The 11,942-nt window shown below is 42.7% G+C and overlaps 2 protein-coding genes across 2 annotated transcripts; both read left to right on the top strand.

The window, feature by feature from the left end:
• Positions 1-273: 273 nt before the first annotated feature.
• LOC138870314 (uncharacterized) lies at positions 274-4,539 on the top strand. Its single transcript, XM_070148107.1, has 4 exons — positions 274-491; positions 1,694-1,808; positions 3,187-3,876; positions 4,066-4,539. The coding sequence occupies exons 1-4, from the start codon at positions 274-276 to the stop codon at positions 4,537-4,539; spliced, it is 1,497 nt and encodes a 498-aa protein (XP_070004208.1).
• Positions 4,540-8,141: 3,602 nt separating this feature from the next.
• Positions 8,142-8,534, top strand: LOC138870313 (uncharacterized). The gene has a single exon (XM_070148106.1). The coding sequence runs from the start codon at positions 8,142-8,144 to the stop codon at positions 8,532-8,534; it is 393 nt and encodes a 130-aa protein (XP_070004207.1).
• The last annotated feature ends 3,408 nt before the right edge of the window (positions 8,535-11,942 follow it).

The following is an 11,942-nucleotide window of genomic DNA, read 5'->3' as shown; positions in this document are numbered from 1 at the left end:
CAACATATGTGGCATTGCAAGATCATCATGGGAAGAGATACTATCGAACCAGACAGAAACCACGCTGGCTGTGCTCCCTACTATTTAGGCTTGTTAGAATCTAATCATGACGGTCTGGGTCAGCCAGGACTTGCTAGGGGCCACAGGATCATAGACGATATGGTCGAGGCATAGGTCAAATATAATCAACTGCGCAAGAGGATTCGGGAATGTGAAAGCGAGCACCATGAGATACAAGAAGCCCACCAAAGGCTGATTAAAGAGTGGAAAGACATGGCTGTCAGTGCTAACAAGCGACTGGGATACTTGGAGCAGTGTTTCGTAGAGCTGGAAAGGAAATTTCTCAAAAGAATCGAGGATTGCCAGAATGCTGAAGGAAACAAGTGTGGACACCTAGCCAGAGCTTACATGTTGCTGGGACTTCGCGAGTTGGTGAAGCTGTTTGATGGAGCCAAAGATGCCGAGTCTGGGGAAGGTTCTTCTGGGACCAAGTAGATAAGGAGTTTTTCCTTTTTCTCTTTATAAAATGTAATAAGGTCAATGGCCATTAGTGATTTTCCATTTCCTGTTTATTTAGTGTCAAATTGGGATTCGTCTACTTTTTATCAATAAAATGAGGCATTTAGTATCCTAAGTTCTCCAAATCAATTTGTCGCTAGGCCTACCTCGGGCACAAAAAGGTCCCTAAATTAGGACACGATTTAAATTCCCACACTATGTGTTTAAATACCGCAATACTTTTTATGATCCTCATTAACTTGGTTACCTTTTGTTTTATTTTTTATTTTTGTTTTTATTATTCCCTTTCCCAAAGGTTAGTTCGTCCACTCTAGCATCATCATCCTATTCAAAGAGATGCATGGGACCTCCACTCACTCCTCCTCTTAGTCCTATCAGAAACAAAAACAAAGGGAAGATGGAAGATTCGAACAACACCAGAAAGGAAAACTCAACTGAACGAGTAGAGGTCACTCATGGTACTCAGGTTTCCAAAGAAAGTGTGTCCCAACTCGAGCAGAAACTATTGAAGTTCCAGGAGGAACTTGATCAAGTTCGGAATCTGGCGAATTTGTCATTTTCCCTCACCACTCCAGATGTCAACCTCCCAAATGCTCAAGACCCCACACCTCCACAAAATATCCCAAAGCCACTAAACCATCCTGCTCCTCACCGCCATTGCAACACCTGCCATACTTCCAACAATACTCCACTGCCCATCCCTGAACCCCAAAACTATACAAATGACCGCTTTCACACCCATCATAACACCTCCATATACGTGGAAACCATGACACACTAAACCCAACCCATCTCAAGCGCACCGAGTCTGATAATAAAGACTTGCTCATCAGGAATCTGGTTGAAGAACTCAAGAAATTGACTAGCCGAATTCAGGGCGTAGAAGGAAGTAAGGGGATTGAAGGGTTGAACTACGAAGATCTTTGCATACAACCCGATGTTGAACTTCCCGAGGGGTAAAAACCTCCTAAGTTCGAGATGTTTGATGGTATAGGGGATCCAAGAGTTCATTTGAGAACATACTACGACAAGCTTGTGGGGTAGGAAAGGACGAGAGGATCCGCATGAAACTTTTCATGAGGAGTCTGAAAGGAGATGCTCTGTCTTGGTACATTAGCCAAGACACAAAGAAATGGTCATAATGGGAGAGTATGGTATCCAACTTTATGGACAGATTCAGGTTCAACACAGAAAATGCACCAGACGTGTTCTACATCCAGAACCAAAAGAAGAAGCCCACAGAAACATTCTGCGAGTATGCTACTCGCTGGAGATCAGAAGTTACTAAGGTTAGGCCTGCTTTAGAAGAGGAACAAATGAACAAGTTTTTCGTCTGGGCTTAGGACCCGCAGTATTATGAAAGGATAATGTTGATTGAGAACCATATATTTTCTAACATCATCAACGCTTTTCAGTCGTGACTCATGACTCCTTGGGCGTGCCCCGTGGCGTCCTAGCAAGCCTTTAATGCCTAGCGCCACAGACGACCCCGTGGTCTTGGCCGCGCCAAGTGTCAAGTGCGCATGTTCCTCTATCGCTCCACCAATATCCCTCGCTAGTGCCCAACCGCAGGCAGATGCCAATAGCGTCGCGCGCGCAGACCCTGATGCCAAAGACTATGCTGCTGACAACGGACCTGTTTCTACCTTATAGCAAACTAAGTCTTTTTCATTGTAAATATAGAGTAGTTTTATTCCATGTACTTCCATTATGTTTCTCTAGCTTAATCAAGTCTAGTCTTGTAGCTTTGGATTATTTTTTTAAGCATTATTAGGGGGATCAAGCAATCAAACTCTTTAGCAAGCAAACAATTCTCTGTACTGGTGTCTCTCCCCCTGGACACCGCGTTGCCTTTCTTTAATAGCTTTCATTAATGCAATCAAGCTTTCTTTCATTCTCAATTCTCATTCATGTTCTCTCAATTGCTCTTGGTATTGGTTTTCCCGTACGGCAATGACAGTCTAGTCTACTGTACGGAGGGTACCTCAGTTGGCGGACAACAACTGCACTGACATCAGTTGCTTAGCCTTACGTCGCCCTTCCAAGGAATCTCAGGAAGGCATCGCGTAACAGTATGCTACTCGCTGGAGATCAGAAGTTGCTAAAGTCAAGCCTGCTTTAGAAGAGGAACAAATGAACAAGTTTTTTGTCCGGGCGCAGGACCCGCAGTATTATGAAAGGCTAATGTGGATTGAGAACCATAAATTTTCTAACATCATCAAGCTGGGAGAAAGGATCGAAGAAGGCATCAAAAGTGTTATGGTTACAAACTTTGAAGCCTTACAAGCCACCAATAAGGCTTTACACTCCGGTGGTACGTCTAAGAAAAGGGACGTAGGTGCCATAATGGTAGCACAGAGAACCAAATCCCCTATCAAATACCAAACCTATCCAATGCCTCCACTCACATATCAGCTTACTCTGAACTACTAGGCACCCTCACCCTCTTACCAAACTCCACCACCCACTTATCAATCACCTCAACCTCCCACATATCAACCTACCTCACCAAGTTATTCCCAACCTGCACATGACTACCAAGCCTAAAATGCTCAACCATCCCACTATCAATCACCTCCCACACGTCAAAACTTTCCTAGACTTCGACCAAATTTTGACCGAAGACCTCTCAAATAGTATACCGCCATTGCTGAACCCATTGACCAGCTGTACGAAAGGCTCAAAGTTGCTGGTTATGCCACTCATATCCCTACCATAACCCCTAAGAACCCTCCTCAATGGGTCAATCCAAACAAATCCTATGCATACCATTCCGGCATGAAAGGACATACCATCGATGAATGTCGCTCCCTGAAAGACAAGATCCAGGCCCTAATTGATAACAAGATTATTGTGGCAAAAGAGCCTTCTTCAAATGTCTGCAATAACCCTCTGCCAGACCACAAGGGTGGAGGTGTTCACATGATTGAAATAGAGGATGATTGGGACCCCAAGGGATCGATCGGTTTGATCACAGAAGGCGACGATCCAAAGAAGCCAATAGTCACCCTTAATCTGATTGTATTCCAGATTCAGCCTTCTGGGGACGCCGAGGTAAATATGTCCATGCCACTTGAGTTTGAAGCACCATCCTCTGCAAAGATGCTAACACCGATTGTGATCAAATTTATGTCACCAGCAAATGCATCTACACCTTTCGAAATTGCAGTTTTACCGCCTAAGGTGCATGCTCCGTTCGGAGTGAAGATAGCCACGCCAATTTCGGTGGCAATGTCTGTCGTAACACCATTCCATACAAATTCCATACCTTGGGACTACACAGCCGAGGCAAGAAGAAAAGGGAAGGTCAAGTTCGGGGAAGCCGTTGCAGCACAGGGTATGATGAGAACCGGTAGGGTTTATACCCCGGAACATTTGGCTGAGTCAAGCAAGCAGGCCTCTGGTCGGCCAACCATCACTGAAACCGGGCCCGATGATCTCTGGAGAAAGATACAAGCCAAGGAATACTCGGTCATTGATCAGCTGAACAAAACACCGGCCCAAATTTCTATCTTCGCTCTATTACAAAATTCTGATGCACACAAGAATGCCTTGTTAAGGGTGCTGAGTGAGGCCTATGTACCAAGTAACATCATCGGAGGAGAGATGGAAAACATGGTAGGGCAGGTATTGGAAAATCACAAGATCACTTTTCTTGAAGAGAAGTTGCCACTAGAAGGGTTGAGTCACAACAAGGCGTTGCACATCACCGTGCAATGTGAAGATTATTTTATCACCAGAATCCAGATTGATGGAGGGTCCAGCTTCAACATTTGTCCATTGGTAACATTCATGACATTGGGTAAAAGGCTACACGAGATCAAGGACGGGGCCATCAACGTCAAAGCTTTTGACGGTTCCCAAAGGTCCACCATTGGGGAAATTAGCTTGTGTTTGCAAATGAGGCCTACTTGGTTCGATATTGATTTCCAAGTAATAGACGTGTCGGCGTCTTACAATTTGTTGTTAGGACAACCATGGATTCAGTCCGCTGGGGTCGTAACATTAACACTATATTAGGCAGTGAAGTTTGAGTGGAACCACCAAGAGGTGATCATTCACGACGATGATAGTAATCCCATATACAGCCCGCCAGACCATCCTAGCAATTGGAGGTAGAAGAAAGATAGGCGGGGAGACCTATCACCATATTGAGCGAGTCAACGTCAATGACAAGGAAAAATGGTGGATAACAAAATTGAAAGCATATTGAACTGGAGCGGATACGAACCTGGCAAGAACCTCCAAGGAATCGCTAAGCCTATAAAATTAAAGAAACGTGGCACCACCTTTGGTCTGGGATATGAGTATACTTGGGAGGAATTCAACAACTAGTCGCCACCATGGCACGGTCCTTACTATTTGCTGGAGCAGCCAATACCACGCTTGGAGCAGACTTTCCAACCAGTCGATGTTATCTTTGGGCCAGAAGAAAGGGAAGCACTGGCAGCAGTGAGGAATTTATTCTTAGAAGACAATGATATGGATTGTTGTGTCATTTTTGAGGAGGAAGGGGAGGAAGGCCCTTCCATACAGGCAGTTAGCAGAGGAGCATGCCTCAATAACTGGACCATCAGAATCACCAGAGCCCGTAAAGCTTCGGGGTAGCAAGGCTGAACAAGCATCATGCACTATCTTTTATTTTTACTAGTTGACTTTCCTTTCACATTTTAAAATTTCGCAATAAGATATTCAATGTTCAAAATAGTTATGGAATTTATCAAAGCATTTCGACTTTCCCTATAAATCATACTCTTATTATTTTCTCTCATTACTTTACTTATACAGCATTACTATTACTTGTCTTGATGAACCAATGACTGTGACGTGCAACGAGACAACACAACAAACAGATACAGATTTAGAGGAAGATGACATACCGGAAGAGATTGTTAAAGAAGTCGAGAATTTTGAGAACAGACCTAAGTCCAATCTATATGAGACTGAGATTGTTAACCTGGGAGATGCAGAGAACGTCAAAGAAACACGAATCAACGTTCATTTGTCACCGTCAGAAAAGGAATAGTACACAGAATTTCTAAGGGAATATGAGGACATATTCACCTGGTCGTATGATGACATGACTGGTCTGAGTACATCCATTGTGGCTCATAAACTGTCAACCGATCCAGCATGGCCACCGGTAAAGCAAAAGCTCAGAAAGTTTAAGCCTGACATGAGTCTAAAAATCAAGGAGGAAGTCGCTAAGCAAGTCAAAGCCAAGGTTCTCAGGGCAGTAGAATACCCAACATGGTTAGCCAACATTGTGCCAATACCAAAGAAGGATGGGAATGTCAGAGTCTGTGTTGACTACCGGGATCTCAACTGGGCCAGTCCGAAAGATGACTTCCCCTTGCCAAACATACACATACTGATCGACAATCGCACTAAGCATGAGTTGCAGTTATTTGTAGATTGTTTTGTAGTGTATCATCAGATCTAGATGGATGAAGAAGATGCTGAGAAAACGACTTTCATTACGATGTGGGGGATGTACTGTTATAAGATGCTGTCGTTCGGATTAAAGAATGTTGGGGCCACCTACATGAAGGCCATGACCACCATTTTCCACAATATGATACACAAAGAGATTGAAGTATATGTAGATGATATTATCATCAAGTTCAAGAAAGCCACTGATCACATGGAAGATTTGAGAAAGTTTTTCAACAGGCATTTGGGGTTCCTGCCGAAAAACTACTTTGGTTTATTGTGAGTCGCTGAGGAATAGAACTGGATCCATCAAAAGTCAAAGCTATTCAAGAATTGCCACCGCCCAAGAACAAGAAGAACGTAATGAGTTTCTTGGGGAGACTCAACTATATCAGCCTGTTCGTAGCACAATTTACTGTCATCTGTGAGCCAATCTTCAAGATGTTGAAGAAGGACGCCGCTACCAAATGGACTGATGACTGCCAAAAGGCCTTCGATAGAGTCAAGGAGTACCGGTCAACACTACCAATTCTGGTCCCGCCCGAGCCAGGTAGACCTTTATTACTCTACCTTGCGGTACTGGACGAAGCTTTCGGTTGCGTCCTAGGGAAACATGATGAGACGAGGAGGAAGGAGCAGTTCATCTATTACCTCAGCAAGAAGTTCACCCTATACGAGGTCCGGTATTCTCTATTAGAACACACTTGTTGCGCTCTGACTTGGGTAGCTTAGAAGTTGAGGCATTACTTCTGTGCCTATACTACATATCTCATATCAAGGATGGATCTTTTGAAGTACATCTTCCAGAAGCCCATGCCCACTGGAAAGCTAGCCAAGTGGAAAATGTTGTTGAGTGAATTGGACATTGTCGACGTAACTCAGACAGCGATCAAAGGACAGGCACTAGTAAATCACCTTGCTGAAAATCCCGTGGATGGAGAGTACGAACCCTTAAAACGTACTTTCCTGACAAAGATGTATCATTCATAGGAGAAGATATTGCAGAATCCTATGACGGTTGGAGAATGTTTTTCGATGGAGCAGCAAATTTCAAAGGAGTCGGCATAGGAGTAGTCCTAGTATCAGAAATCAATCAACATTATCCAGTATCTGCCAAACTCAGGTTTCCTTGCACCAACAACATGACCGAAGTACGAAGCCTACATCTTATGGCTTAAGATGGCCATTGACATGAACATTCAAGAATTGCTAGTAATTGGGGATTCAGACTTGCTTATACATCAGGTCCGAGAATAATGGGCAACTAAGAACTCCAAAATAATCCCTTATCTGTATCATGTACAGGAGTTGAGAAAGAGGTTCACAAAGACAGAATTCCAGCATGTCCCCAGAGTCCAGAATGAATTCATCGATGCACTAACTACCCTATCATCCATGATACAACACCCAAACAAGAACTTTATTGATCCCATTCCAGTAAAGATCCATGATCAGCCAGCTTATTATGCTCATGTTGAGGAAGAAGCAGACGGAAAGCCTTGGTTTCATGATATCAAGGAATATTTGACGAAAGGAGAATACCTAGAACTTGCAAAACCTACTCAGAAATGCACACTTCGGAGGTTGTCCAACAATTTCTTTCACAACGGAGGTATCCTATATAGGAGGACTCTTGATTTGGGATTACTAAGGTGTGTCGACGCGAAAGAAGCATCTAAACTGCTAGAAGAAATCCATGTTGGGACCTGCGGTCCACATATGAACGGTTTTGTCTTAGCCAAGAAGATACTTCGGGCTAGTAACTTCTGGATGACTATGGAAAAGGACTGCATCCAGTATGTCCGAAAATGCCACTGCTTCCAGATACATGCAGACATGATCAAGGTGCCCCCAAATGAGCTTACTGCAACAAGCTCACCATTGTCGTTTGCCGCCTGGGGAATGGACGTTGTTGGAGCAATCGAACCTGCCGCGTCCAATGGGTAAGCATCGTCTTACAGAACAGTAACTAAGAAAGTTGTGACAGACTTTGTCCGCGACCGATTGTTTGCTGATTGGGGATTTCGGAGTCAATCATCACTGATAATGGCTCCAATCTCAACAGTGACTTGATGAAAGCTATGTGTGAAACCTTCAAGATCAAACACAAGAATTCTACAACCTACAGGCCTCAGATGAATAGAGTCGTAGAAGCCGCCAATAAGAATATCAAGAAGATATTGAGGAAAATGATAGAGAAGCATAAGCAGTGGCACAAGAAGCTATCATTTGCTTTTTTAGGATATCACACCACAGTCCGCATATCAACTGGGGAAACCCCCTACATGCTGGTATATGGCAGAGAAGTGGTCATTCCCGCTGAAGTAGAAATCCCTTCCTTGAGGATCATACATGAAGAAGAGCTCGACGATGCAGAATGGATAAAAGGTCGATATGAGCAGTTAGCCCTCATAGACGGAAAGAGGATATACACAGTTTGCCATGGTCAACTTTATCAAAACAGGATGTCTAGAGCCTTCAACAAAAGAGTTAAGCTGAGACAGTTCGCACGGGGGCAGCTGGTGTTAAAGAAAATTTTCCCGCATCAAAATGAAGCAAAAGGGAGGTTCTCTCCCAACTAGTAGGGTCTGTACATGGTTCACCGGGTTCTGACAAGAGGAGCCCTCATACTTGCAGAAATGGACGGAGAAGTCTAGCCAAAGCCAATTAATTCAGATGCAGTCAAACGTTACTATGTGTAATATTTATGCCTTCCTATACGATGTAATTTGAACTACGCCTGATCTGATTCCCGTTTAAGAGGGGATACGTAGGCAGCCCTATGGGTTCAGTCACAATTTAATAAAATTTCCATTTTTCCCTGCTATTGGAAACTGGGCAGAATTTTGAGGAGGACCCTCAAAATTCTGAAGTTGATTTCAGCCAATCATCGCAAACAACAGTCTGAAACATCAACCCATTAAACTGGGGCAGAATTTTGAGGAAGACCCTCAAAATTCCGTAGCAAGAGAGGTTGCAATGTCCTGAACCACGTCGCAGTTGTCGATTCATCTGAAAGTTGTTTCTTTATTATATACTTATATCGTATTTTTACAAAATCATGCATGTTTATTACTGAAATTACCTTGTTTAGCAACGCTATCCCAATGATACATACAGTCTTACTAGATCAAAGTCAAGCGGGTCAAGCAAAGCCAGCGGGGATACGAACTAACCTCCCCCCTCTACAAAACTCACGATTTTTCTTTTGATGTAGGTACTTGAGTTACAAAATCATCAAATATGCCATACACTCATGAGACTCACGCTACTCAGAAATACAACTCTCAGAACTGTTGCACTTATTCGTAGTTGCTATCCGCACACAACAGTGTCCCCAGTAGGCACAATGTCCCCAGCATCCACAATATCGCAATCAGCTATCAGCTAAGAAAACTTTATGTCTTTCATTTCTTGCATAAGGCTACCATTCTGCCTTTCGAGACTAAGCATTATCTCCATCTGCATTTCCTGCATTGCATAGGGCTACCATTCTGCCTTCCGAGACTAAGCATTGTCTCTATCTACATTTCCTACACTGCATAAGGCTACCATTCTGCCTTCCGAGGTTAAGCTCTACCTCCATCTGCATTATTGCATTGTATAAGGCTACCATTATGCCTTCCGAGGTTAAGCTCTACCTCCACTTGCATGGCTTAAAGATCTCCACCTTATTTACACTCGCATGGTTGAAAGATCGCCGCTTTATTTACACTTGCATGGCTAAAAGATCGCCATCATTACACCTGCGTGGCTGAAATATCGCCGTTTCATTTTACACTTGCATGGCTGAAAGATTGCCACTTTTACACCTGCATGTCTCAAAGATCGCCGCTTTATTTTACACTTGCATGGCTGAAAGATCGCCGCATTATTTTACACTTGCATGGCTGAAAGATCGCCGCTTATTGCATTTCATGGGCTGAAAGATCGCCACTTCATCTACATTTGCATGGATGAAAGATCGCCACCTACTGCATTGCATGGCTGAAAGATCACCACCTACTACATTGCATAGGCTGAAAGATCACCAAACACTGCATTTCATAGGCTGAAAGATCGCCAAATTGTCCAAAAGTGTCATTGTCGGAGGCACCATTTTCATAGCCCAAAAACACCATGCCATGGCCTGAGGACTCCTTTAATCTTTTGCATATCATTATTCAAAGGCATCATAGTTCGGAGGCATCATTCTCATAACTCGAGAGCATCATTTCATGGCCTGCAAATCCTTTATCATACGCTTCACAGCCCAGGACGTCATGGTCCGAGGACGTCATCCTAACCGTCCAAAGACAATATTCATGGTCCAATGGGAACGTGCATCATGTTTAAATTTCCGCACAATATATGCTTGTATTGCTCATTTGCAGGTAAACCGGCGAGCAACAGCCATCTCGGCAGGAGCGATCCCACTCCAGTTCTCGCAGCCCTATTAGACCTTAACCATTCTGCCCAACCCGAATATTGCGCATGTTCTTGAAATATCTCCATCGGCATACTCCGCCAACGTATCCTGAACTACATATGGCCTGATTCCTGTAAGACCAGGGATATGTAGGCATCTCCGAAGCCAGGGCACGACCAAACCTCTTTAAACCATTTCGTTCGGTCAAAATTGGCCATCATATCTTTACCAGATAACTCTTTCATCCTTCCCGAGTAAAGAGGGGAAGCTGTTGATACCCAATTTTTCCCTGTATTTTTATGTATAAAATACATTTCAAAATAGCATATATGTGCATATATAGGTATGTCCCAAGGTCCAATTATTTTTCCCTAATTTTTCAAGGATTTTAAAATCAATTTACTACCCTATTTTATCAAGAAAACCCCAATAATTATCCCCAAAATTATCATTTTGGTGATTCATTTATTGGATTCTCAAGTTTACATTAACATCTGGCTAAGATATTTTTTAAATATTTTTTTACAAATTTATTTGGTATTTTAAGGATAAAATTGTGCAATTGCAATATTAGCCATTTTTAGGTTTAAATTCATCTCGTGTTTATAAAATAGGGTCTTATATTTTTTAATTGTTAATTTTATATTATAAACCATTTTAGCACTTTCAATTTGTTTTCAAAAATTCATTTACTATTTTTATAAATTAAATGGGGAAAAGGGGCTATTTAACTTATAACCAGATTTGGCTTTATAATCTAGCCTAAATTACACCAAACCCCAACCCAAATTAAACCAGCCCAAACACCCAAGCCAATCCCTAAATCTACCTGACCCAAACTAGATTAAATCTTGGCCCTTGATTAAAATTGATCAACGGCTCATATTCACTCTTACAAAATTAAACCCAAACGACCCCCCCCCCCCAAACCCGTCTCATTCCTCACTGAACCGACTCTCTTCTATCTCTCTCTATCTCTGGTTCTCTCTATAACCTTCCCCCTTCCCCTCCGCTCCAATGAGCTCACTCGCCTTCTCCGGCCACCTCCTTTCCTGAATCCATGGTGGTTTAACCACCTACCAGCGTACTATGGTTCCTACACGCTTGGTTACTAAAGACTCATGACTTGACCATGAAGAAGCTAGATCTAGACCTTGTTTGATTCGAGTTCCATGGCTATCTCCGGCAAGCCATATTTGTTCGAGCCTGGCCTCAACGCCTCCTATTTAGATCAACGACGATCCAAGTCTTTCTCACTGTTTGGGTTCATCTGAAACCCTAGCTTTTGAGGTTCTTCTAATTTCCTTTGATTTGTTCTAGATCCATGTTTTCCCTAAACTTTTAAAATTATTTCTTGACATTTCTTTTAAAACTATGCTTTCAAAACCTTTATATCTTCCGATCTAGGGTTTTTGAGTTATGTTTCTCTGATTTTCTTTTTTCTCTTGTATGTTTCTATGATTTTCTTTTACTTTGTGCGTTTATTCCACTATGTTTCTTCTACTGTGTTCTTTGTGTGTTTCGTCTACCTTGTTTTCTCCTACTGTGTTCTTGTTAAGTTTTTTTCACCATGTTCTTATTT

Source organism: Nicotiana sylvestris, chromosome 6, assembly GCF_000393655.2.
Source record: "Nicotiana sylvestris chromosome 6, ASM39365v2, whole genome shotgun sequence".
NCBI lineage: Eukaryota > Viridiplantae > Streptophyta > Magnoliopsida > Solanales > Solanaceae > Nicotiana > Nicotiana sylvestris.
The sequence above is the reverse complement of the archived record's forward strand: the minus strand, read 5'-3'. Positions and strand labels throughout refer to the sequence as shown.